This window comes from Oreochromis niloticus, linkage group LG18 (genome assembly GCF_001858045.2).
Source record: "Oreochromis niloticus isolate F11D_XX linkage group LG18, O_niloticus_UMD_NMBU, whole genome shotgun sequence".
Taxonomy (NCBI): domain Eukaryota; kingdom Metazoa; phylum Chordata; class Actinopteri; order Cichliformes; family Cichlidae; genus Oreochromis; species Oreochromis niloticus.
The window spans coordinates 6,548,109-6,574,044 of record NC_031982.2 but is presented as its reverse complement, the minus strand read 5'-3'; the positions used below and the strand labels follow the sequence as shown (position 1 = coordinate 6,574,044).

The following is a 25,936-nucleotide window of genomic DNA, read 5'->3' as shown; positions in this document are numbered from 1 at the left end:
ATGCTGATAAATGACCTTATGGAGTATTTTCATTAATGTATTGTTTGGCAAGTAGTGGAGATTCTAAGAAATTTAAACGTCAGTTTGATGCCCAGCCAAGGTTTGCTTATTTTAAAAATCCAATTTTCCAATATTTTAATATTCATTTTCTTTTCTTCCAGACATTCAAAACATAATAGATTTTCATAATTATTTATGTTCTGTTAGCCGCTGCTTGGATCAGCTGGTTGTTGTGTTTATGGTTTCCCAAACATGTGTGTTGCCAACAAGGAAGATGCGGAGTGCCCTCTGATGGGCAAACTATGCGACGTCAACTCTAATAAAATGGTTGAAGGGCATTTCTTGTATCTATTGTTTACTTTACTTTTGAAATTTTCATGTATTTGGCGTTTAAAATGCTGATACTGATAAATCGGTAAATTATCAGCCGATAACACCAATGTACGATAAATCTGATTGGTCGATCAAGAGTTTTCAATCTTGGTACTTAATGAGTCTTCCTTCATGATAGTGATGCACTTATCTCTTTGTAAGAAAACAATTAAGCATACAGTACTTTGCAAAAGTCTTGAGGTATCCTCTTTTTCTTTATATTTTGCTAAGAATGGGAAATAGTGCAGGAGTTTGAAACATGAACGGCATGAACTCTCTTAGGTAGCTTTCATGTAATTAGTAAGGAGTCTTCAGGAATAGTTCTCTGGGCTTCTTGAAAGACATTCAAAGCGCTTCTTTGGAGGTTGGTTGCCTTTTCTTCTGTTCTCTGTAAAGATGCTTCACTGCTTCAGTAATGTTGAGATTTGGGCTCTGGAGAGACCAATGATAAATGAAGCTGTTGCCAGTCAGATGCTTTCTGGATGGTATTGCATAGTAGGTCAAAATCTGACGGTATTTTTCGGCATTCATAATTCCACCAATTTTGGCAACACCACTGACTGAAATGCAGCTCAAAACTATAACGGAGCCTCCACTGTGCTTCACAGATTTTTGTAGAACGTCGCTGTTGTACTTTTCTCCTGACCTTTGTACATTTTGATGACAATTTGGACCCAAAGTGTCATGTTTGGATTCAGTGCTGAATGATTCATTGGTCATGTTAAGCAGCTTAACAAACAAAAAAATAGTCTGCAACAAAGCCCTGAGGGAAGACGTAGGCTATAAATACACTCTACATAATTAGGGAAATGGGAAACACTGGGGTGCACAGCTGGAACTAATCGGGAAAACAAGACAAGGGAAGCAAAACTAAATACAGCACACATGAAACAAGACACTATCAAAATAAAACAGGAAGTAACTAGAAATTGGAACATTAACGCAGTGAAGGAGACTTAAGAAGACGCGGAGAGTATGGGGGAGGCAGGATAAACTGAAGGAAGAAATGCAATATTAACAAACTAAAACCCTGAACAGAAACTAGACAGCAAAACTAATAGCACTCTGTGTCTGTAAATAATACATTTATAGTTTAAATAATAAATAATGATACATAATAATATAGTGTAAGTAACAAACCTCAACCAGCAAAAGGAGTAACACAAAATCTCTGAATAATACATGAAAAGTAAACCAAGAACCAAGATAAAATAAACAACCAGCAGAACTAGAAAGTGCAAAATTAAAAAACACTGGCTCAAAAACCCAGGACCGTGACACAGCCTGACATGTCTTAAGAAAGATAAGGGCAGTTTTCAACAGTGTCTAATTTTTTTCCCACTTTCTGCCAATCTATTTTCATTATAAAGTAATGTGACTGTTGTAAATCAAGAAAATGTGCATCCACAGCTTCTTAGCTTAATTACCTACTTTGTGTGGTATGCAGGCTGTGGGTACAAAAGAAGTCTGTAAAACTGACAAAAAATCAGACCTCTGCCTAGATAAAATTAATAGTTTTGGACAAGCAATTCTATGACACGATCCGTTCTTAACAACCTGCAACACAATGCTTAATGGTCCAGAAATTATGGCTTCCTCTTCTACAACCCACTGAGTCAAATTGGACCCTTTGGCCTGCTAGTTCTGGCCCACAGTCTGTATGTTTGACATGTATGTGCTCCAATTATATTCTCTAAAGTACACCCAGTAACAAGAACCTAATATTTTCCAACTACACTTGTGGAAGAACTGTATACAGTTAATTCCACACATTTCTGGGCACTTTGTTTTTTGTAGTTATTTTAGCCATTTACCAGAACATGAAGCTATAGTTATATGAATTATTGAATATGAATATTTGCTTAAAGTGCACATATTCTCTGTCTTTTAACAGAAATACTGCATACACCATTGAGGAGTTATAGCCATTTTTCATTTCAGGCACTTAGATGTAATTGGACAAATTACCATAATCATAAATTAAACTGTTATTTTAATGCTTTATTGACAATTCCGTGCAGGTAATAGCTGCTTAAAGTCTGGAACCCGTTGACATCACCAAACTATGGATTTGCAATGCTTGATCAGGCCTTTACTTAAGCTGTCTTCAGTTGTTGTTTGTCCTTGCTTCCTTGTGTTTTTGTTTTTCCTTCATTGTAATCGATGCTTGATTGGGTTAAGATGAGTTGATTGACTGGGCTTTGCATAATTGCCCATCATGACCTTTGAAAACCCTTCTGGGTAGTTCTTGCAGTGTGTTTTGTCTGTCTATACCGTGAATCGCTGTCCACAGACCTTTGCTGCACTTGGCTGAATCCAAGCAGAAGTTTTAACTCTGCTCCTCACAGTTTATTCATCTGTTAACATCATCAGTTAACACTAGTGACCCAGAGCCATGATAGACCACACATGCCCACGTATCACACTTTCTTCAGTGTGTTTTCTAGGGGTTGTAATTTCCAAGCCCTCTCCATGTTTTTCTCTTTCCTTCAGTCATTTTGCCACAGGCATTCATTTCATCTGTGCAAAGGAGCCAGTTTCAGAGCTGGTCTGGCTTTTTCAGATGTTTTTTGTCAAACTCTTATCTGGCCTTTCTGTTCTGAAGGCTAGATGTTCTGAATAGATTTTTCTTTGCTATGGAAAGGATCCTCCTGTCAGCCACCACTATTGTCTTCAGTGGAGTTCAGCCTTTCCTGTGGACAAATACAAGTTTATCAATGTGTGTATATATGTGAACCTAATTATTATGTATTATCCAGTCCTTAAAATCCACTCCTGCCTTTACCCAAAATTGATTTTACAGATAGTCCTGCCGTATCGATTGCACACTTCTATCTGTATAAACAATCATCTGATCAAACTTGAACACTCTTTAATTTTGTTTTAATTTACCAAATTTGGCCACAGGACAATAAAAAACAAAAACAAAGCTAAGCATTGGGAAGAGCAGGCATAAAGAGACCGGCTCAGCCTTATTGATATTCTACAAGTTGCATAAAACAAATTTCAAGTTGCTGTATTTTCCAAGTTACATATCCATATCAAAAATAATAAAACCCATAAATAAATAAATCATGAACAACGATAACTCTTAACCTGCCACGCCTTAAAAAAGCTTCATATAGAATCAGATATATTTGAAAAGTCCAACTGTTTAACGTATTTGTGAAAAAGGTCCCACATCATGTTAAATTTCTGTCTAAAGGCCCTTAGGTGTTTCTAAGTAGAGCAGATCCAACACATACTAACAGCTTCTCTTATCCATTGAATATGTAGGGGAGCTATGGGAGATTTTCGCTTAAGTCGTGTTCTACATTTAGGCAGTAAAGTAGCAAAGGCACTATAAAAAAACACGATCCATCAGCGCATTAGGTCCAACTGGTTTTCCAGTGATATTTGATCAGGATCTAAAATTTCTTCCTGGAAGTGCTGCAAAACCGTGCAAGATCAAAACATGAACGGGATGTTCCTGGGACTTGACGACACCTGTCACAAGTTAGGTTTGTCTTTATAAAATTGAGAAATGTTGTAATTCGCATAAATGTAGGCGGTGCATGCTTTTAAATGGAGTTAATCCAAAAAGAGGATTTATGTGCATTATGAAGGACATGTCTTCAAAGATCTTCTCCCCTAATTCCACATCCAATGTTTTGAAAGATTTCAAGGAAACCAGATGAAAGGAAGGATTCTGAGAATAAATACAGTATATGAAATCATTCCTTTCTAGTTCAAGTATCGAAAACCTGGAGACTAAGGGAATGTTTTGCTCATAAAGCTACAGATTTGTAAATATCTAAAGAAATTATGTTTAGGTTATCCAACTTTGTCAGACAACTGATGGAAAGGGGCAAATGTTTTATTAATATAGAGGTATTTAAATGATTTAATACCTAGGTTGGGCCAAGTTTGAAATGCATCATCTGTTAAAGATGGAGGAAAGACATGATTTACAGTTACAGGAGCAGATATTGAATATGTTTGGCGATGAAAACTGTGCTTGGATTGCCTCCAGATTCCCAGCATTATTATACTAAAGACAATAATGTCTCAGAAGAGGAACTTTTCATGGAGTGAGCTGAGGCTGACAGAGATGCCAACTCACGAGAAGCAGCTTCATTGTAAGCCAGACTGATGACAGCCAAAATGAGTCAGATTGCAATCAGAATTGAGTTATTCTTGAATTATTAGTTCTATAATAAAATTTCATTTTTGGTAAACCCATAACTCCCAATTTTTTTTAACTGTTTGTGAAAATTGTCTAACCTGTGGGGTGTTTTTATTTCAAACGGAGTCCTCGATAACAGATTCAATTTTACAAAACAAACTTGCTTTAGGAAACCGGTATACGCTGAAATACTTCAAACACAAAAGGCTCAAAATACAGTATTTATGTGCATTTATACTTTATTTTCCTTTTTGGTTAGTGAGGAAGAATAGTCCTGGCAGGCGTAAGACAGCTAAAGTAGAGGGGTTCCTTTGACACCTTTCTCTGTGATCACTCCAACTGTATCTTGGTAATCCTGTTTTTCACACTTTATTTTCTCTTCACTGGTTAGAAAAGTAGTCTCTGAAATGTTATTGTTAAAGGAAAAAGCCTCGGGGGGTGTCTATTCCTGACCCGTATACAGGAAAATTGGTCAAGTATCCATGTTGATATCGATGTGCATTTTCCCCAGAGCACTGTAAGAAATGACTGTTGACTGGCCACTCTGCTCTCTTGCCTCTAATTCCTTCTTGCTGCAGATGACTAAAGTTTGAAAGGGATAAAGTTTCATATCCCTGTCCTAAACCTGAAACGATCCATTTAAGGACATAAACTGCAGCAGATTGACCCGCTGTGCCACCGCGTCCGCACGTACCAGTACAAATTGACACATAAACACCAACACGCTGCATGACTGAGCTGGACATCATAGAGGTCAATTACATGTCCTGCTGTCAAAACATGAATCAGACAGTGCTGATGAATCTTGACGTGTGCATCATCTGCTCGCTTGCACAGACTTGGCCGTGTTTGTCAGAATGGACTGGTCTGACGGCTGTCATGCTAATGAAAAAAGAACACAGCCTGTAGCCATTTTATTCCTCGGAGATAAACTGTGATGTCCTGGCTACTGCAGTTACTGGCAACAGAAACATCCTTGGTCAGATTACTCTCTTTCCTCCTCCTTTTCCCCCCCTTTCACTCTGTGTTTTCCTCCGTATCATCCTTTCTTCGTCTTTCCCTGGGTGTATTCGCTTTCTCTGTGCCTCCCTTCTCTCTGTGTTGCTGCTTGTTTGTCAGATGATGTATAGCAGGTGTAGCAGCAGTACGGCCATAGTTGGACCTTGGAGGATTCTAAATAACACCCTCTCTCGCTCTCTCTGTTCTCTCTCTTTCTCCCTCCCAAACGCATGCACAGGATCGTCTGTGGGCTCTATGTCTGGGTGTACAGTAGTGGATGTAGCAGTGTTTGAGGTCTGTAGCTGGGATCAGAGTGTGGCTTTATTGAATAATCCACTGACCCGGCCATCGATCTTTACATCTCTCTCTCCTTTCCTTTTTTTTTCCATTTCACTCTCGGCTTCTTCTCCTCAGCAGGACTGCAGTATCAGTCATCTTTTAGAAAGCAGCCCTGCCCGTGCTGTTCTCCCTGTCACAATGATAAACTGCTTTTTACCAAATGCGGAGCATAGAATAAGTTTGGCCTGAGATAATGTAAATTTATAGATCAATGGGATCAAATGGTTTTGAGCAGATGGAGTTTGCTAATTTAAAGATTTGAATTTTATCTGTCTTCTTCTTTCCAGGGACTTGGCAGTGATTGTGGCATCCATTGCCTACAACACCTGGTTCACCAAGCTGTACTGCAAAGACATGCGCATAGTAAATATCTTTTTTTTTTTTTTAATTTCTCTCACTTATGAACTGTCTTGCCAGATGTAGACTAACAATGTTTGTAAATGTAAATGTTTGCACTCTTGTGTTGTCTATTGATTTATTTTTTTTATTGGATCAGCTTGTCTCTTTGGCGTTTTTAGAAAATTGTAATTTCTTTGTGTTTCTCAGAACGGTAAACACTTAATAGTTAGCATGCTAACACTTAATGATAACAATTGTTAAAATAAAGGTAAAGTAGCGTAGAAGGTGCACTTAAAGTCGTTTAATTTTCCCAAAAATCAACAGTGCATCCAGTGCGCCTAATGTATGAATTCTGGTTGTGCTTACTGACCTTGAACTGATTTTATCAATTTTATGTGGTACATGGGCGCTCAAAAAAAATGTTTTAGTACGACTTTGGTAAGCTACGAAGCTGCACCGCTTGATGGAGCATTACGGCTACCGTAGTCAGGAGCCTCTCGGAGTAATCTGGGTCCAAACTCCGCTTCAGGTCCCAAAGTCAAACGGACACTGCGGCATCACTGAGAGTTAAAAACTGTCCAAATTCCTTCATATTTAATAAAATGATCTGCTACTTCACCAGATGTAACAATTAAGTTTAATATCCAGGCATCCATAAAAACAGAATTTATTAAATTTAACAGAGTTAGAAGTTAGCAGGAAGTTAGCTCGCTAGCTTCCACCTAAACATGATATACCACGTTCTGACTGAGAGATTTCTGAAAAAATTAAAACGTACGGCTCTGCTGTCACTTCCAACATAAATGAAGACAGAAAACTAAACAGCAGTGACTTTTGTAGGGTTACTGAAGTTGGACTAGCTGGTATATAATGATGTGCTACGTGATCGCTAGCGACACAGCTATGTTAGCATAACATAAACAGTGAAGCTGGAGGATGAACGCTAACTTTTTTCCACTGATAAAAGTTAATGTGAGGGTTCCCGATGGTTTGGAACAAATGCAGTCATAGGCAGGATGCTGTAAACGGACCAAACTTCAGTCAGGAGAACAACTGAGATAATCCATCCACAATCCGAGGTTAGTCATTAATATGCTGCAACAACATGGGGATAGAGCAGCTGCAAGAGAATTCAACATTAATGAATTAGTGGTACGGAAGTGGAGGAAGCAAGAAGAATGAGCTGAGTAAAGTTTGACTTATCTGACTGTTTTGTTTCACTTAATGCGCCTATTCAAAGGCATTGTATGTAAAACCAAAGATAAGATATGATTTGAAGTTCATTTAAAGATTGTTTTCTAACATCAGTCTATAGACTTCTTCCTTAAAAGCAGATACAGCATCTTTTTTCCATTGTGCACTGGATGTATTTACAGCTTGTCTTTTTATGAAAAAATAAATGACTTGATCCTGGTTTTGGATCATTAGGCAAAAAGTAATTTGTAGAGTAGAGCATCGAGGGCTTTAGGAAACTATCATGGGCTTTTTTTCTATTTATGTACTTAATCTTTAATGTTTTATAGGCTCAACAGTAAAATAGATGCAAAAAATAAATAAATAAATTGTAGATTATTTTGTTACAGCCCTGCTTGTAGTTTTCTTTTCCTGTCCTTTACTGCGGCTCGACACCACCACGTTCCACATGTGCTGTGTGTTTTTTCTTCAGGGGTCAGAGGTGGTGGACCAGGTTCTGCACACAATCAGCAAGTCCAACAGTCTGGAGGAGCTCACTCTGGAGAATGCAGGACTCAAATCGTAGGTTTCCTATTTCCTGACATCATCATCATCAGCCCTACCCTCACCTCTCTTAATCTAATTTCCTTTCCTTTTCTTCTCCTTGCCCCTTCACCTCTTCTCTTTTATCCTTTTGCACTCTCCAGTCTTTTCCCACTCTTTCTCCTTCCTTTGTCTCCTCTCTTTTCACTTACACAAGTCTTGTCTCACCTTTTCACCTAAGCTCACCTCACCTCTCCACTTCTCCTCCCCTCCCCTGCTGTCTCTCGCCTCTCTTAACCTCCACTCTTTCATCCAATAAAGCTCAAATAAAGCCTCCCCACCTATCTGCTTGTGGCAGTTGTATTGTTTCTCCTCTGAAATAGATGTGAAATTTTGGGCTTCACCTGGCAAGACGTTCCACCTTCTATGTATGGCTTGTATCATTTAGCAGAGCAGTTTTCTTATTTAGTATTAATTGAGATGAATTGGCTGCCTGAGGGCACGATGATTTACTGCGGCATATTGATGGAGTTTTTATACTTCCCCTGTGTTAAATCACTTCCAATAGAAAGGGTCATTTTTGTTGGAGGTGCTCTACAAGCACTATGCCAAAAGCCCTTACCTTCAACAAGAGAATAATCGACTTCAATACAATATGTTAAGATACTCAAATAATATATAGCTTAAGGTGCCTATACTGACATATATAGTTTCTGATGTGGAATTTCAACAGAGATTTCAGGCACAAATATAAAATGTCACTTTTCACTTGATTGTTTACTTCAAACATTAAAGGAGATTGAGTAATCCTGACTGCATGAATGCTTGGAGATTTGCCTTGAAATAAATAGCAATTCGGCCCAAATAAAACAACAGTGAATGTAAATGTTTTATGTCTGGTTTGCCTTTTATATATATACATATACATATATATATACACACACACATTATATATACATATGTATATGTATATATAGTGTGTGTGTGTGTGTGTGTGTGTGTGTGTGTGTGTGTGTGTGTATTAGAACATGCCTGTGGGGTTTATAAATCTGCTACTGTATAATTCATTTGTTCTGCCACTGTGTACATATTGTTCTGTGGATGAACAATATGTACAGAAGTGTTGGGAAACAGTGGACATTGATCAGCATTAGCTTTCATTCTGAGTGATGTTTCTAGCCAACAGACAAAAGTAAGTCAGATATTTCCTGTCCTTGTTTCTCTCCAGAGGGAAATGTTTGACTCTTTACAAGTTAGCTAGTAAACATGGTCCATCTAACTTTGCTTGGCTGTATTCTGGTGCTATGTTCATCAGAGTTTTGTTCAAACTAGCCTTGGTCAGCTGAGAATAAGCTGCCAGTTGGCTAAAAGTACAAGTTGTACTAGTTCATCTCAAAAATAGAAAATCTTGAAAATTTCTTGAAAATTTCTTTTTCTTTTTTTTTTAAAAAAAAAAAGATCAACTTATAGAAATTCCATAATCTTTAGATGTAAACTGACCTATTTCAAGCATTTTTGTTTTAATTTTGAGCTCAATATTTATGAAAATCAGAAATCCAGTATCACATATTATAACAATATTTGTCATAAAAGATTATTTAAATACAGAAATGTCCAGCTTGATACGTGATTGGGGCTCTTTTACCAGCAATTACTGCATCAGTTCTGTGCGGCATGGAGGCCATCAGCTTGTGCCACTGCTGAGGCGTTATTGAAGCCCAGCTTGCTTTGATAGCCGGTGCTTCTCATCTTCTTCTTAATAATACCCCATAGATTCTCTGTGGGATTTAGGTCAGGAGGGTTGTCTGGCCAATCGAGCACAGCAGTATCACGGTCAGCAAATCATTTGGTAGTAGTTATGGCACTGTGGTCAGGCAGGTACTGTCCAGTCCTGCTGGAAAAGGAAATCAGCATCTCCATAAAGGTTGTCATCAGATGGAAGCATGAAGTGTCCTGAAGGCTTTTGGTAGACCAGTGAACCAATCTTCAGCAGATGACGTGGCACTCCAGATCATCAGACTTTACAGACTTGTGGCTCTCCACTCTTCCTCTTTCTCAAAACTCTAGAAAATTAATTTCCAATAGAGAAGAAATCTTTTTTTTTCATCTGAAGAGAAGACTTTGGACCACTGAGCACGAGCCGAGTTCTTCTCCTTATCCCAGTTAAGATGCTTCTGACATTGTCTCTGGTTGAGGAGTGGAACGATATGAGGACTACGACAGATTTGTAGCTCCTTTCTTAAAGACGTCTGTAGGCGGTGACTTTTGATGCTCTGACAGCAGCTGCAGTTCACCTGCAGCACAGCTCTCCTGTGTTCTCACCTTTTCTTGACAGTTCTCTCAAGGCTGTTTGTGCACTTTTTCCTGCCACACTTTTCCCTCCTAGTCAACTTTCCATGAATACTGTTCAACACAGACCTCTGCACACAGCCAGCCTTTTCAGCATTGAGCTTCCGTGGCCTCTCCTGAAGGATGTTGATGATCTGGAAAACTATCAAGTCAGCAGTCTTCCCCATGATTGCAGCTAAGTGTGCTGAGCTAAACCGAAAGATGCATGTTTATATGATTTGAACCATATTTTACTTAAGCTTGAAATGACATATTCTATTAATTTGAGATGCTGGACTTCTGAATTTGATTAACTATGAGACCCAGTTGTCAAAATGAAAACAAAAATGGCCTGAAATTTGATGAATTTGAAATATTAGAAAGTTTACCTGATTTAATTACATTACCTTTTTTTGAAGCATGTGCAAAAGCAATACTAGCTTAATTAAAAAAAATCTAAAGTACCTTTATCAATTAATTGGTACCTTTAAGCAAAACACTGGAATTATTGTAAAGTGCTTTGAGGTAAGACAGAAGATTTGTTTTGTCAGTATCTGAGATCAGTATTGAATTTTCAATTTTGCAGAAATAAAACTTTTCTTTTTAATGTCGTCCACAGGGATTTTCCACAGAAGATGGCATCTGCGTTATCAGAGAACCCAGCCTCTGTGATTCACTCTCTCAACCTGGCTCATAACACACTAGACAACCAAGGTACCAACCTGGACTCTATGAACTCTTCTTCCCTCCTCCCGCTGTCTCTCTCAGGGCAACTTTGATTGTTTTTTTTTTTGTTTTTTTTCCTCCCATGTTATTACTTCACAGCTTTTGTTTGCTTTCAAAGAATTCAGAATCAATCTCTGTCCTCACAGAACCTTTTATTTTCTTTTTTGTCTGTTTTTTCTCATTTTTTTTTCTTTCATATATTTCAAGCTATATGTTTTGATTGGTCTTTCACTGTGGAGAAATCCTTTATTTTTCTGGTCTCACTGCTCACCACACAATCCGAACCTCTTAGACCTTTCTGCACACACACACACACACACACACACACACACACACACACACACACAGACACACACATTTTGCCACTTTGTGGTCTGTCTCTGCAAGTGAGAAATAAACGCACACACTTCAGGCAGCCTGAGGTGTGTGTGCAGAGTCAGGCCTTGCATGCATGCAAACGTCACTTATTAGCTCATTTCTGTCCTCACGTCTGACACTTGTCACTTCTACTCACCTCAATTAATTCTTAGTGCTTCCCCCTTATCACCCTCTTTTTGAGTGTGTGTGTGTGTGTGTGTGTGTGTGTGTGTGTGTGTGTGTGTGTGGTTACCCGTGTGCCGAGATACTTACTTTATTGTAATTGGAGCTGTAAAATTACTGCAGCCTTATCACAATAATGCACATCTTCACAGCAAAGGATGACCTTCGGTCTGTGTGTGCGGTTGCCTTCTAAAGTAAAACTTCTCTAGATACAAATAAACAAAAAAAAGGATGTGAGGGAGACACGAACTAGGAGACAACTTTTGGCATTTCAATGAATTTCATTTTTAATAAAAGCAAAGCCTTTCATATTATCTCCATGGCTGCAGTATATTTAATGAAACTGCTGAGCTGAATCTCTTTTGTTATGTACAGTAAGCTGCTTTTTGTACAAGGTGCTCATGTGGATTACTCACTACAGTATGTTTAAAAAGTAAGGCTGTAAATTATGTCAGTGGGGGTTTTATTTATTATTTATTTTTAGAATTGCAAGGGCATGGTTTGGAGAGTGCATACATAAGGGAGTCTAATGTTACATGGCCAAACTATATATAAGCTCTGTGAGGGCAGATAGATGCAGGGATGTACTGTAAGCAAGCCTTTTACGATTTATGCCCCTACTGAAAAAATGATTCAAAGAAAACATGAAATACCAACGCTGAGATTGAAACTGTGAAGAAGAATGTGAAGAATGGGCTCCTTTTGAAATCGATGCCAGCAACAGTGAAATCTTTACCAATGTGATGTACTTTTTGTAAAATAGGACTGTGTGAGCATTATTGAAAGTCAGACCTGAGCAGAATGCAGTGTTGCTGAAGTGACCATCTTGATGTGTCACTTTCTCTGGGTTCAAACATTGTTGGAAAAATTTGGGATTTGCAGTAGAAGCAGGAGTTTTGCAGGCAGGCGACTGATATTTTATTTACATCTTCTCATGCAAATGGAAAATATGATGAGGTGAATGGTTTCGCTGATTTTGAAGCTTAAATATGCAGAAAACACATTTTCGTCCAACTTTAGTGTTAATCTCCAGGTACGTACCTTTCTTTCTTTCATTTTAAGAGCAATTTCCTGTTAATATACCCAAAATTTGTGATGGTGTTCTCTCATTTTCCCAATATGAATATTTGAAATACTAATATTCATCTAAAGCAGCCAGCATTGTTAATAACTCGTAATATTTCTCAAATTTGCTGGTTTTAAGTTAAAGGGTCTAAATTAAATAATGCATATTTCGCAAATTGTAGATTTAGGCCTGCAAATCTGCTGTCGGAGACTGGACTTCAAGTGACTGTGACTTCAAGGATTCATTCTTCTCAGAGTCCATAGTTACAGAGTCATAGTACCAGATATTTACCATAAAAATAACCCATCTCAAGTAGTTTTCTATGTAATTTCATATTAATATGGCCTCTAAACAACTTATACTAAAAGATATGTGAAAACACCCCTGCCTTCATTCCCTGAAATATTTTTTTCCGGGTGGTCAATGTGCAGGTGAACACATGCCACATAGTGCAGCAGCCCAGTTTGAATCCCACTTGCAGCCCTTCACTGCTCCACTATCAAATCCAATCTGAGCTGACATTTGATGAACTGACATGGAATGACCAAAATGTTATTTAATATAGGCTAACATTTCAGATCAATTGCTTTGTATTTTCTCATTTAACCTGGAAAAAATATGTATCAGGTCTTCATTTTCCAGAGCCCAGCGTGGTATCTACAAGTTGCCTAACCATTTCATAATTCACTGTTAGTGAGCAAGTCTGTTGACATTTTTGTGATTTGTCACTGAACTGCTCATTTAATGTCTTTGGTGTAGATAGATCAATATATGTGTTCTTATGTTTAAGTGATGACTTGACTTTCCTCTCTGTCTCCCCCCACCCCTCCTCCTACCAGGAGTTTCCAACCTTATTCAACAGGTGTGTCGCCTTAACAAGGGCCTGCGTCTCCTCAACCTCTCCAAGACTTCACTTTCCTCCAAGGGTAAGTGTGCTGCTCTTAGACACAGCAGCCCCTAGTGGCTGTCTGTGTGACAAACACAGATTTTTATCATTGTGAGTTCATATTACATTACACAAAGCAGTACAAAACACTGTGTCTTGCTCAAAGACAGCTTGGAAATTGTCTGTAAAAGCTAGCTGTAAGCCAGGTTGGGTGGAAGAAACAAACCTGAGAGTCACAATGATGGCCTGCTGCTCTAAATGCAGTTGCATTTGAGCGGGCATTTACTCAAACAGAAATGGAGACCAGTAAATGTCCCACGTGAATCCATCCAGCAAATAATAATCAGGTCAGAACTGAAAGTGGTTGATTATTTATATAAAAAAAATATCCCCCATGAAATCCTGTGTAGGCATTAGCAGAGTGTCCCAGTTTTATTGCTTTTATCCCAAACAATATATTCAACAGTATTAGAGCAGATTCAAAAGGATAATATTAATACAGATGTAATTCCATATGCTTTTAGCTTATTCTTTGATGATTATTGCAAATTACAAGTAATTCCTGATCTTTAATGGCATTATGGGTAATGATTATCTGATTTAGCTGATATAATAGACATTTCTGTCGTTACAGAGAACAGTATTATTATACTACTTGAAAAACACACAATGTTGTAACAACATAATTGTTCAGAAACACGACAATATTTTAAAAAATGAATTAAATTAACGAAAACCAAAAGTACTTACATAAAAGCTAATGGTCAAACAGGCTAATCTTTACAAGCTAATGTGACGTCAGGGGTACAGCTACAGCTTTCCTGAGGGATTAAACTACCTCGACCCATTTCAATGAAAAAGACCTATTTTGTTGATCCAAGATTCAGTTTGTTATCAAGTAGTGAAACACAAGGAAAGCAAGGAAACCAAACTCTGGCTAAAGCTAACTAGCTAACTAGCATAGTTGGACTGTAACAGTCATTTGAGTGCCATTAATGAGACTTGTTATCTTGGTTTTGCCTGTAAGTCTCATTTTTAAATGTGCTAAATGATTAATATGTTTATTGTAGTCACTGTACTTGCTTGGCAATACATGTATATTCATATAAATATATTTTCTGTTCTTTAGCTTGCAAGTTCTCCCCCCTCTCAAATCCTCTGCTTGTGCATTTGCTGCTCTGCTCATTTTCAATGCAATATAGGCAAGGAGATGTCTAATTTAAAGGTATAGCTAAATGCAAACTTCATGCTACAGACAGTGACCTTGACTGCTTTTGTATGTTATGAATGGGAAGACCACACTAGGCGCCGTTTTAAAAGCCACTGGGTTGAAACAGTGATTTGGGAGAATGCAACGATGATGCTGACCTTGAATGTTGGGTGTTGGTAGGTGGGTATGACTTTGCAGGGGCTGAGCACTTTTTGTTGAATATTTATAGATCTCTCTCGCTCCCCCTCCCCCTCCTTCCTTCTGTCTCTAAAACACCTATGCCCACACAAGCCCGTATGCACATTTATGCTATAAACACATGCTTACGTCACCTCTCGGATGTTAATCAGACATGCAAATAAGCTGATGCCTCCCAAGAACTCTCACACCGTTGCTCCTATAGACACTCGACAATGTCACACAGACTAGTTGGCCTCCAAAAGTCTGCACTTGCAGCAGAATCAAGCAGCTGATAGATGGATTGAGGCAGAGTGTGGGGTGGATTAGACACTCTGCCCCCTCTTCCCCTCATTTCCCTCCTAATCGCTACAAATTAGGGATGAACAGCTTACTGCCTTGCCAGCTTCAGATAGGCACATGCAATGGCTGTCTTGTTCCAACCTCCTCTCTAGTGCTAAAAACACTTCCTGTTGGTTGTTATCAGTGATATATTTTAGATTGAATACAGCATGGAGAAATGATAGTTGTAGGCTTTGCATTTTTTTGCTCTCCTAGATGTTTCACCAGTGCTGTTGCTGTGTCTGTATTTAAGCTGTAACCTGACATGGGGTGCTGTGTGCTGCAGAATGAGGATTTTAATGAGGGCTTCCATCAGGCCTGTGGCTGTAATTGTGTAGTGATCTGATTTGTACATACTTTTGTTTGGCTTTCAGGGCGCACTTGGAAACTGGAATAGTGGGTAAAAGGTGGCTGGTTTCCTCTGAAAGCTCTTTTCGTACAAGCCTGCCATGCGCTGTCAAGTCTCTGCTCAATTAGTTTTTATTTTTTTGCCACAGATTGTTTTGTTTTTCTTCGCTTCTTCAGCTTTTTTATTCCTCAGTTGCTGATATGTCATGTCCAGAGCATTAAATTGGCCCCCTGAAAAAAAAGATTATAAGATGATTAAATTAAACTACTGTATCCCTTCTCTTTTAATCCTTTATCACCTCTCCTATCCCCCCCATTAGGTGTGGTTTCATTGTCCCAGGCACTGTGCTCAGCTGACGACTATTCCAATTCTCTGCTGCATCTGGACCTTAGCAAAAACCCCGGGGTTTTATCTGGAGAGGATGCTACAGTAAGGCACAAAAATTGTTGCATTGTGTGTTCCCATTCAAATTTATTAATGCACACTTACTGTAAAAAATCTTGAGTGGAGGAGGGGGGAAAAGGAATCTTGTAATATTATAATAAGGAGTTTTTACACTTGCCCATCAGGAAAGAGTCAATGTATCATTGCATGGAAAATTCTCAGGCCTTTGTTACTTACACTGTTTAAAATGTATTAATGCTGATAAACTGGAAAATCATCATTTTTTCAGTCCTGCTGTTATGCCACCTTAGGATGGAAATCTGGCATTTTTATATAAAATGTAAAAAAATACATGCGTACATAAGTATTGATTCTGACTTTCTTTGACCAGGTTCAGTCAGTTTGCGCAGTGAAAAAACATTTTTCAGCCCAGCTACAGATTCTGAAGGGCAAAATGCTTCATTTTGGTCTTATCAGACCACAGGGGCTTCTTCCAGCCTACTTCAGAGTCTCCCATGTGCCTCCTGGCAAACTGTAGCTGAGATGCCTGCGCTTTTTAAAGAATGATCATTTTCTTTTCCACTTCCCCATAAAACTGTGGAAGATGAAGCGACTAGCAAGTTGCTACTGCCTCCACAATCTCTTCAGGCTTTCAGGCTGAGCCTCTGAAGCTCAGCACTCCTTCGGTGTTGCCTTAGCTGCTTAGTCAGGCTTTTTTTTTTTAAATCCATACCCTGACTTGTGCGTTTAGGTCACAGTTTAGCTGAGTTGCTTAGAGGGTTTTTCCAGTTATTGCAGATGCAAATGTCAGATTTTACAAATATTAATAGTAGTATTTATACTAATACACATAAACAACTGAAACATGTTTATATATAATTAAGACATTTTATGTCTATAATTTAATATGTAATATAGGTTTATACTCAGTTTAGATCACTTTACAGATTAATTTTGACATTGTGATTTAGTGAAAGTCAGTCATTTTCTTTAATCCATTCAGTTCAATTCAGTTTTATTTATACAGCGCCAAATCACAACAACAGTCACCTCAAGGTGCTTTATATTGTAAGGTAGATCCTACAATAATACATACAAAGAAAAACCCAACAATCATATGACCCCCTATGAGCAAGCACTTTGGCGACAGCGGGAAGGAAAAACTCCCTTTTAACGGGAAGAAACCTCTAGACTCAGGGAGCCTAGAACCAGGCTCAGGGAGGCTCCGCTATCTGCCACGACCGATTGGGGTGAGAGATCGGTGTCAAAATGCTGGATGCTGTTCAGAACATGACTGATTTATCAATATATCAGCAGCTGTTTGTACTGGCATTTATAACGGTTGATAAATGAAAATCTAAAAAGTAAAGGATATCAGAATACCAGACTTTTAAATCACTAAACATCAGCATTGGTATTGGTCTCAAAAATCCTACATTGACTGGGTCCTAATGATGTTAACTAATTCCCATGTGAGAGTGTATCAATTAATCCAGTGACCACTGCCCTTGACTGTGCAGATGATTACTTGTGTACATCCTTGACTCAGAAATATTAACACTATATTAAAGTCTCTCCTTCTTCCCATGCAGAACCTGTACCTCTTCCTGGCCCAGCCTAACTGCCTGGTCCACCTGGACCTGTCTGGGACAGACTGCACTGTGGACTCGGTTTGTACTCGCTGTCTTTGTTACAGTTGATATCCACCCATCACTATCTGATCTCATCACTAAAATGGGATTCAAGCCAAGAAACAGAAAGACCTAGCAGTCTGAATATGAAACGCCTACCACACAAAACCTCACTTTATTCCATATCTCATAGAGATTCTCTCTGCATAATGCTTTGGGTGAAAGTGGAGCTCTTAGACGGGCCAATAATGAAGATGTATAACCTTTGTGAATTATACAAATGATGTCTTTTACGGAAAGCACACAGAAGCATTTGTTGCAAGCTTTTGTTCGCATCTTTGTTGTTGTATGTCTAAATTTAGCATGTCTGTGAGCCAGTGTGACAAATGGCGTCTTGCTGTGGTAGCAGATATGCTAACAGCGGAAAGGATGACGGAGCTTTCTCTCAGGGAGAGAGTTCATTGGCCACACTTGAACATGTCTGTCCCTGCAGATTACTGCTGCGATGGCAGTTGGTTTGCTGCAAATATGCGATACTGTGTGGTTAAAAATGCTGAAAGTTACAACTGTACTCACGTTTTTAACGTCTGTGTCTCCTTAGAAGATGTAGGGGTTTGTGAAAAGGTCACATTTTATTGTTCATTCTCAGTCATTGCTGCTTTGTCAGTGCTGTGTTGCTGCTGATGCCACAGAAGGCCGTAGGGACAGGCAAGGTTGGGTAGAACAGACATAAATATTCTTTTTTTATCGTTTCCACCACGGCAGGGAGGTTAAAGGTCAGAGTCAGCTACAGATCTAAGATAAGCACTGCCATTGTTCAGCGGTTCAGCAGGACAAGATCTACAGTAAATGCTCCATTTTCCGTCCTGGCTACTACAAATACAGTACACCAGAACTTTGAGCTACTTTATATTTGTATCCACCATAACAGGCAACAGAATTTTATTCTTTTTACCCAACTACTTCATCTTAAACTAAGTTTAGTTTAGCATAGTTTGGAGATGTTCAGTGAAAAAAATATATTTAAAAAATGTTTTCGATTTAAATGTTTAGAAATATTTCCAAAACTTGATTTGTTCTGGGCTGAATCCCGTAGAGCTTTACCACGGCGGGTGGAGTTGCATTTAAAGCTGCATTTAAATGTATGTTTCTGCACTGCTAACCATCACGAGTGAAACCCAGCGGATTCTTTTGGACTTGGAGCAGATAAATATTGAACAACATGCTGTTTTGTTACTTTCATAGCTCTGAGACACTGTGTACAGACTCGTGCCGTTTTGAAGGCTTCAGTGAAAGTAAACAGGTCTATGTTAGCAAAGCACTGGCTTTTGCATTAGCATTGCATGCCAGCTAGTTATAGTTATGGCATTTGACATTTTGTTTCACTGAGGCATTAATCCTGTGCTAATATATCCTATACTATTATAATATTATAATATATAATATACTGGTTTACATGGTTTTGCTACCGAGCAGATCTATCACAGCTGGTGCAGTCTGCATGAATTCTAAGGTGTAGGTTACAATGTACAGCTGCACCTTAGATTTGATGTAGTACTGTAAGTCAAGCTTAGTGTAGGAACCTTTCTTACTTTGTATTGTTTAATGAAACAGACACATTTTATGTAGTTAATGGTTACTGTGTACAAACACCACATGACGAGTGCTGCAGTTTTACATTAAAAAAATAAATTCTTAAGCTTTCATGGGAAAGTGAAAGTATAGAGTTAGTGCTGAAAACAACAGGATGTAAATACTTTGAAAGTCTACTAGTAATGGCAGACCAAACTGTACTTTATAAAAATGATTCCTGTCACCTAGATTTAAAATTACTACATGAACAGGGATCAGTTAATACTGTAATGTGTAGATATATTAATGTAATGGGTCGTTCTGTGCAATACTTCTTCTTCTGCTATTTGAAGATATGCAAAATTTGAACTTTATATTTCTCCAGTTCATTTGTATCACGATAAATTAATTAATAAAAAAAGAAGAAATCAAATGAAAAACTAAAGCTACAGCTTAGAGAACATCTACCTCTGATTTAAAAATGAAAAATCAACACATAAGGAAAATTAAAGGAAGTACATATTTAACCTCTGAAAGAAGAAAGAGAAAGAAATATCACTGATGTCGATTCTAGCTATAGATAAATTCTCTTTATCTAAAGCTTTTTCACGATATTTATCACAATACAGAATAATTATGTTATTTCTATACAGTTGTTTAAATACGTTTTAGTGTGCAACTAAATCAGAGCAAAGACACTGACTAACTTTGGGTTTCTCAAAAATATAATTTCCTCTTAATTTGTACTTATTATGCTTTTTGGGGGGAAAAATGGGGAAAAAAAGAAAAAGTTTCTGGACTTTTCTTGCCGCTGTGATACGTTTACTTTCCTCCCTCGCCGCTCTTCACTTGAGCAGTTTTAACACCTAAAAGCAGCGAGCTTGTCAGCCAGGAATCTGTTTTGCAGAGGACTAGCCCACCCGTCCTGTTAATGTGGGCAATGAATTTTATATTGAATTATGTGCATGGATGGAAGTCATTGCTTCTCTTCTGCTTTATTTCCAAGTTGAACTTGCTCACCTTCAGAGGGTGACAGAAAGAGTTCTCTGTGAGACCCGCTTAATGTCCTTTTTTTTTTTTGTGCTAATTGTCATTTATCCTTTAGAGAGGAGCTATCTCGGGGAAAATTAGTCTTTTTTAGTGTTAGCTTGTTGGATTGAATTATTAATAAGTTTCTGTTTTTAATCTACGCTTGACACACAGACAACGGTCGATTAATCAATTTGCGTGATGGATCACACTGCCAGCGAAAAAATGGATTTGTCCGATAGTTTAACCTCTCACAAGTGATGGGATGCTGCTTAAAGTATTCCAGGGAATCTGGGTTTGGTTTGATGCCAATCAAATTTGCGTCCTCCTGCCTAACAAACACATATTTATCATCTTTATTTTAAAATTGGGCGGATCACAGGTCCCTGCACATTCACTTTAGTACTCTCTAAAGCTCTTTATTTTGAAAGTCAGCCATATCATCACAAGGCATGGCTTGATTGATAATGGCCTCTGATGGATGATACATGGCGCTGTGCAGCATAATGCAGCACGGATCATATAAGCAGAGAAATGCACGTGACACAGCATACTTGGTTTTCTGCACGAATCCTGTACAGCTTCTTTTTTTGGAGGCATTAAACATTTGATAGATATCCAGTGCAACAAATTGAAGAATAGTAATTCGTTTTTCCTGGTATAGGCTCAGCTTGACTTTGATTCAGTACAATACAATTACACTTCTTATTGCCCATTTGGTCCTGCTATCGGGAATTAGTAGACTCCTCCGACAGATGAGCACTTTCTGTACACTCTTTCAAAGATTGGCAGAAACACTACTGGCTGTTTTTCATTTGACTGCTGGAACTCGGGGCCGTTAACCCTTAAATATACACGGGAAAAGTAGCCAAACAAGACTCTGTTTTAATAAGTATAAAAATACCAATTTTATTTTTCAGTCTACATTATTGTTGCTCATTTAGGGCGTAGATTTGAGTAAGTGGTGACATGCAGCAGCTTCCAAATATTCTGAAACAAATATTAATGATTCAAACCTTCATTTAAACATTTCTTTAAGGTAGAGAGAAAATGTTCTCTGTCAGTCTTTCACAGACAATAAAATTAATTCAGTGTTTTAACTAAAGCTTTAGCTCAGCTAAAGTTCTTTTCCTGGCTCAATGCTGTACTGAGAAACCTTCTTATTTCTATAGGCCTAGTTTATACAAGGACAGTTTGAATTCTGAGTACAGGAACAATGTTAATTAGCATTTAAACTCCAAAGAGAGATCAATTCAACAAATACCAAATTTAACAGAGTACAACTCTCCTTCACAAGTGGAATTCTTAAAAAACTAGATCTTACTTATTCTTTCAGATAGTGGCCTTGGTGACTATTATTTGACATGATTAGATTGCTAATAGTGTTGCATCTGTGTGGAGTAGCAATTTAGCCTTTACAAAACTTTAAATATAGTTTAGTAATTAGCCCACTGGTTCAGGGAGATGGGCACCGTCACAGTGAATGGTATGTGGACTGATGTTTATATACCAATAAACTATTCTCAGTCAGTACTCAGTGTTTTGAGCAAAATACAAAATAGATTTGCCAAACTAGAAGAGAAAACAAAAGCCTGTCACAGGATTACAGGGTTTGGGATCTTATATGCTTTTCTTTGTTTTTGTAATATGAATGCAAACAGAGACTGAATCACAAAACACCTTGTTTTTAGACTGTAAATGCAGTGAGGGGTTGCACTAGACAAACTGTGAATCATGCAGAATTTGCCATGAAAAATATATGCTTGTTCTATTGAAGGTCACAATGCCCAAACATTAGTGTGCTTGTTGACAGCCAGAATGAGAAGTTTAGTAAAAAGTTTTGTGCACTGGAGTAAAAATATAGAATTGACTTTAAGTGAAACCAGATGTTGATATGGGGAAAAATGACTAAGCTGTGGAACTGTTAACAATTGAACCATTTTTTATAAGCTTACCATGTTTTATGTAGAATATTTATGTAATGTATTTCAAATGTATTGAATTGACAAGTACAAATGCAACAAAAGCTCAAGTAACTACCTTTTATACTCAGATGCAGTGATTTAGAGTAAGTATTGTCCAATGCTGAGTGGAATGAATGACGCAGGACTCTGAGCATCTTTTATCATGTACTCCTCTCAGCCTCAGAGTTTCACTTTGTTTTGTTTTCACCCTGTAGAGGAGAACTCACAGCATTGATTTCCGACGATGTCATACTTCTTGGAAAATCACTGCAGCAGATGCTAAATGCGCCTGTTTGCGGTTGTAGAAAGTTAATGACAAACACTGCATTATTCTGTGGAAAGTCGAGCCATATGGCACAGAAAGGATCAAATAAATCCCGAAACGAGAGTGTTTTTTGCCCTGATTTGACCGCCAGTCATATCTTGTTGTACTCGTCCTTTTTTTACAACATGCAGAGCTTCTGCTAAATTCTATTTTTCAATGTCAAGTAAGGCTGTCTTTATACTTCGAAATATATATTTACTCAAGAGTCTTCACATTGTGTTTGTGTCAGCTTTAATTTGTGCTATAACCGTTTTTTCAGTGCTCAAGAGCCAAAATAACTGTTATACAACACAATCGTGTTCACCATAGTGAACATGACACCTCCCATTTATCTCTCTGTTTCTCTGCCAGTTGTTTGGGGCCTTGCTGCGAGGCTGCTGCGCTGACCTCTCCTACCTGAATCTCTCCAAGAACTCCTTCTCTCACAGGTGGGCATTCACCTCAAGTGTAAATCCCAGTTTAGGCTATTTTTATTTGAATATATATATATATATATATATATATATATATATATATATATATATATATGTTTTCTTAATATGACTCAGCCAAACAGCTCTGGAAATTTTCCAGTCAGGAGGTACAGAGGAGAGCGAGCATCATCATTTATTTCCCGTAGATTAGCGTTTAGCCCTGGACCTTGCTGATAGAATTAGCATACAACCTCACATCGCATTCCTCATTTATTCTGCCTCGCTGCATCTGTGTGTGCCGAATGTTTCCAGCTTTCTTTAATGTACACATGTCTCTGTTTGCTAACAGGTTTTCTGTCTGTCAAGCACTTGTATGCATGCCCAGCAGTGCTTGGGTTGTCGTTGTTGTTGGCGTGCGTGTGTGTGGTTGAACCCTGTGTGTGTTTGTTTACTTCACTAGCAGGCAGAAGCCGTTCCGGCTCTCATCATGTCATGTCCCACAGGAGCCCGGGAGCTTCCCTGCTCAGCATATTACATTACAGAATTACAGAGAAAGAAGTTGGTGAAAAATGAGACTAATTTTAGACGGGAATTATTGTTCCAATCCCCAGGCTCTCATGCCTCCTTTTTTTCCCCTATCCGTGTCTACTTTTATCTACTGTATCTCTCTATCCATCTTTTTTTTTTTTTTCACCTGTCTAGCAGCACCTCTATTTCTCCCCTTCCTTTTACTTATGGCATCCATTCTCCATCAGTCTTTTCTGTCTGCTTTTTATCGTTCCCTTTTTCATAACTCTTCTTCCCTCATTTATACCTCTCTCCTTTCCTTCCTCATCATTCTCAACTTATACGCCCCACTCCCCCTTCCCTGTATCCTTATCGCTCTACCTTCTCCACATTTCATCATCTTTACCTTTGCTCTTTCTCCCCACATCATTCCTGTGTTTGTAGTTCCTAGTTGCAGTCCTCCTGCTGCTCTTGTGGTATTAAATGCGCACTGGCTCGGTGATGCCGGTCAGATGGCTGCTGTGTTGCCGTAACCACATGAAGGCACGAAACTGAACCGACTCGATAAGAACCGACCACCTGACTGCCGCTCATGAATATGGAGCGGGCTGCCTCAGACCACTCCTTCACCCTTTGCACACATACAGATGTGGTCACTTTTGACTACCAATGAGGAGTCTATGAAGATGCTGCCACACAGACGTGCAGGCACGGTTACAAGTTGCTGATAGAGCTCTCTGGAGAGTGTTTCATGAGAGAGACAGTGACACCATATCTGCTTATGCGACAGAAGCCATTCTGTATCCGTGCAGCTTTGACGGGCTATATGCTAATCGTTACAAATGGGTCAAAGGAGAGCTGCTGTTACACACACTGGGAGGTTATCTGAAAAGCAGCGACTTGGGATTGTAGTGCAGCTGCCGGGGTTTCTCTCACTACTGTCTCCCTCAATGTCTTTATCTTCTTTTTTTCTTTTTTCTTTTTCCTTGTGACCTTTTCCTTTTTTTTAATCCCTCATAACTTCATTTTCTCCCACTTTTCCCTCCTCTTTATCTCACATTTTCCCTTTCTCATTTTCTCTCTCGCCATGCAGTTTAATCTTATAGCCAAGTTAACATGGTTTTGTCTGCATGGGGCGAATGTTCTAAAACACGTTACTGTACTCTGTCAACCATGCATTTGCCTAATGGCAATACAGACGCCACAGTTCAGCACGTTTACTTTCGCCCGTGTGCGCACGCCACGTTTAAAATGAGCACTCGTTAAAAGTTAAATGTGTCCTGGTCAAATTTGTCAAGGCCAGCGTGGCAAGTTGCTAAATTATATTCTAATAGTCCCGTTTTTAAACAGTGCAGTCACAACAGTCAGTGTGAAGCACTGGGTCGTGTGCACAAGGACAATAAGGGCTCGGGCTCACGCTGCAATATGCACACAGGAATTTGGTGAAGTGGAACAGAAATTGGAAGGGTGTAGTGATTATTCATTATATTCCCAGCCAGTCAAATTACTGCGCTCATATCTGTGAAGCAGCTGTGCCAAACACATGACAAAATTGGCTCAGCAATCAGAGGAGAGGAGAGTGCAGAGCAGCTTTCCCTTTTAGGCTATTTTCGGGGGCTGGTGCAGCATTACAGGGTGTATTTCTAAAGACAGGTGATGTCTCTCTTTTTTTATTAAAAGGATCGTTCTGGCTTGTTTCATCCTGGTGCAGTTTTCATAACCGTGGCTAAGTTTACACTCTCTGTTGTAGATGCTTTGAGGGGACTTCCACAAAACGCTTCCTTCCCCAGCTTTCCAGACAATTTTTTAACATGAATCTTTTAAAGCCCTTCTCTCTGAGACTGACGTAGCAGATGCCTAGGCCTGACATAATTTCAAGCTGAAGTGTCAGTGGAAGAGGAAACACTAAAAGTAATTCGTGTGTTTCTGGATGTTGAACAGTAAGGTTGACAAAGTGTTGACGAAGTTTGAAGGACTTGTTTGAAAGTGCTCATGTTTCAGTGTGACTGTGTTTCTGAAATGGCTTAATTCAGATAAAGGAATCAAAGTGTTGGTCGAGTTTAAGGAAGCCATTACAATAAGGAGCTAAAGCATCATTGGAAAAGACGAACCTTAAATGATTTAAAGTATGATTAAACTGTTAAAGTAAGGAATAAGCCTTTTATTGTAGTTTTATTGTATTATGAGAAAATAGAGTACCAGGAGTACAAGGAGCTAAAGGAACAACTGGAGTAGATTTGAAAAGTAAAATCCAAACAGGTCCCAGTGGTAACAAGAGCATTATGAACTATAACCCCAAAACTAGATGGGTGACTCCAACAGATTCCAGGTACAAAATCAGAGATCTCCGTCCAAAAGAGCACAGTCCTAATTAGCAGAACCCCCAAACTCCAAGGACTCTGTTAGAGCACCCAAGCTTGAGAAAAACAGACAAACTACCACCCAGGGGTGATGGCGGAGTTATATATACCGTATGTTCAGAGTCCCTGATCCATCCTGACTGCAGAATTGATGGTTCACCAAATTATTGTTGATTTAATATGACAGCAAACTTCTT

The 25,936-nt window shown here is 38.7% G+C and overlaps 1 protein-coding gene across 10 annotated transcripts in view; it reads left to right on the top strand.

The window, feature by feature from the left end:
- Positions 1-25,936, top strand: part of carmil3 (capping protein regulator and myosin 1 linker 3) — a 94,518-nt gene that overhangs the window by 26,770 nt on the left and 41,812 nt on the right. For all 10 annotated transcript variants that reach the window (XM_025900480.1, XM_025900483.1, XM_025900481.1 and 7 more), the window contains 7 exons: positions 6,163-6,238; positions 7,881-7,969; positions 10,878-10,972; positions 13,430-13,516; positions 15,874-15,983; positions 17,531-17,608; positions 22,811-22,887. In XM_025900480.1, the coding sequence (XP_025756265.1) occupies positions 6,163-6,238; positions 7,881-7,969; positions 10,878-10,972; positions 13,430-13,516; positions 15,874-15,983; positions 17,531-17,608; positions 22,811-22,887 (612 nt within the window). The remainder of the gene's footprint in view (positions 1-6,162; positions 6,239-7,880; positions 7,970-10,877; positions 10,973-13,429; positions 13,517-15,873; positions 15,984-17,530; positions 17,609-22,810; positions 22,888-25,936) is intronic.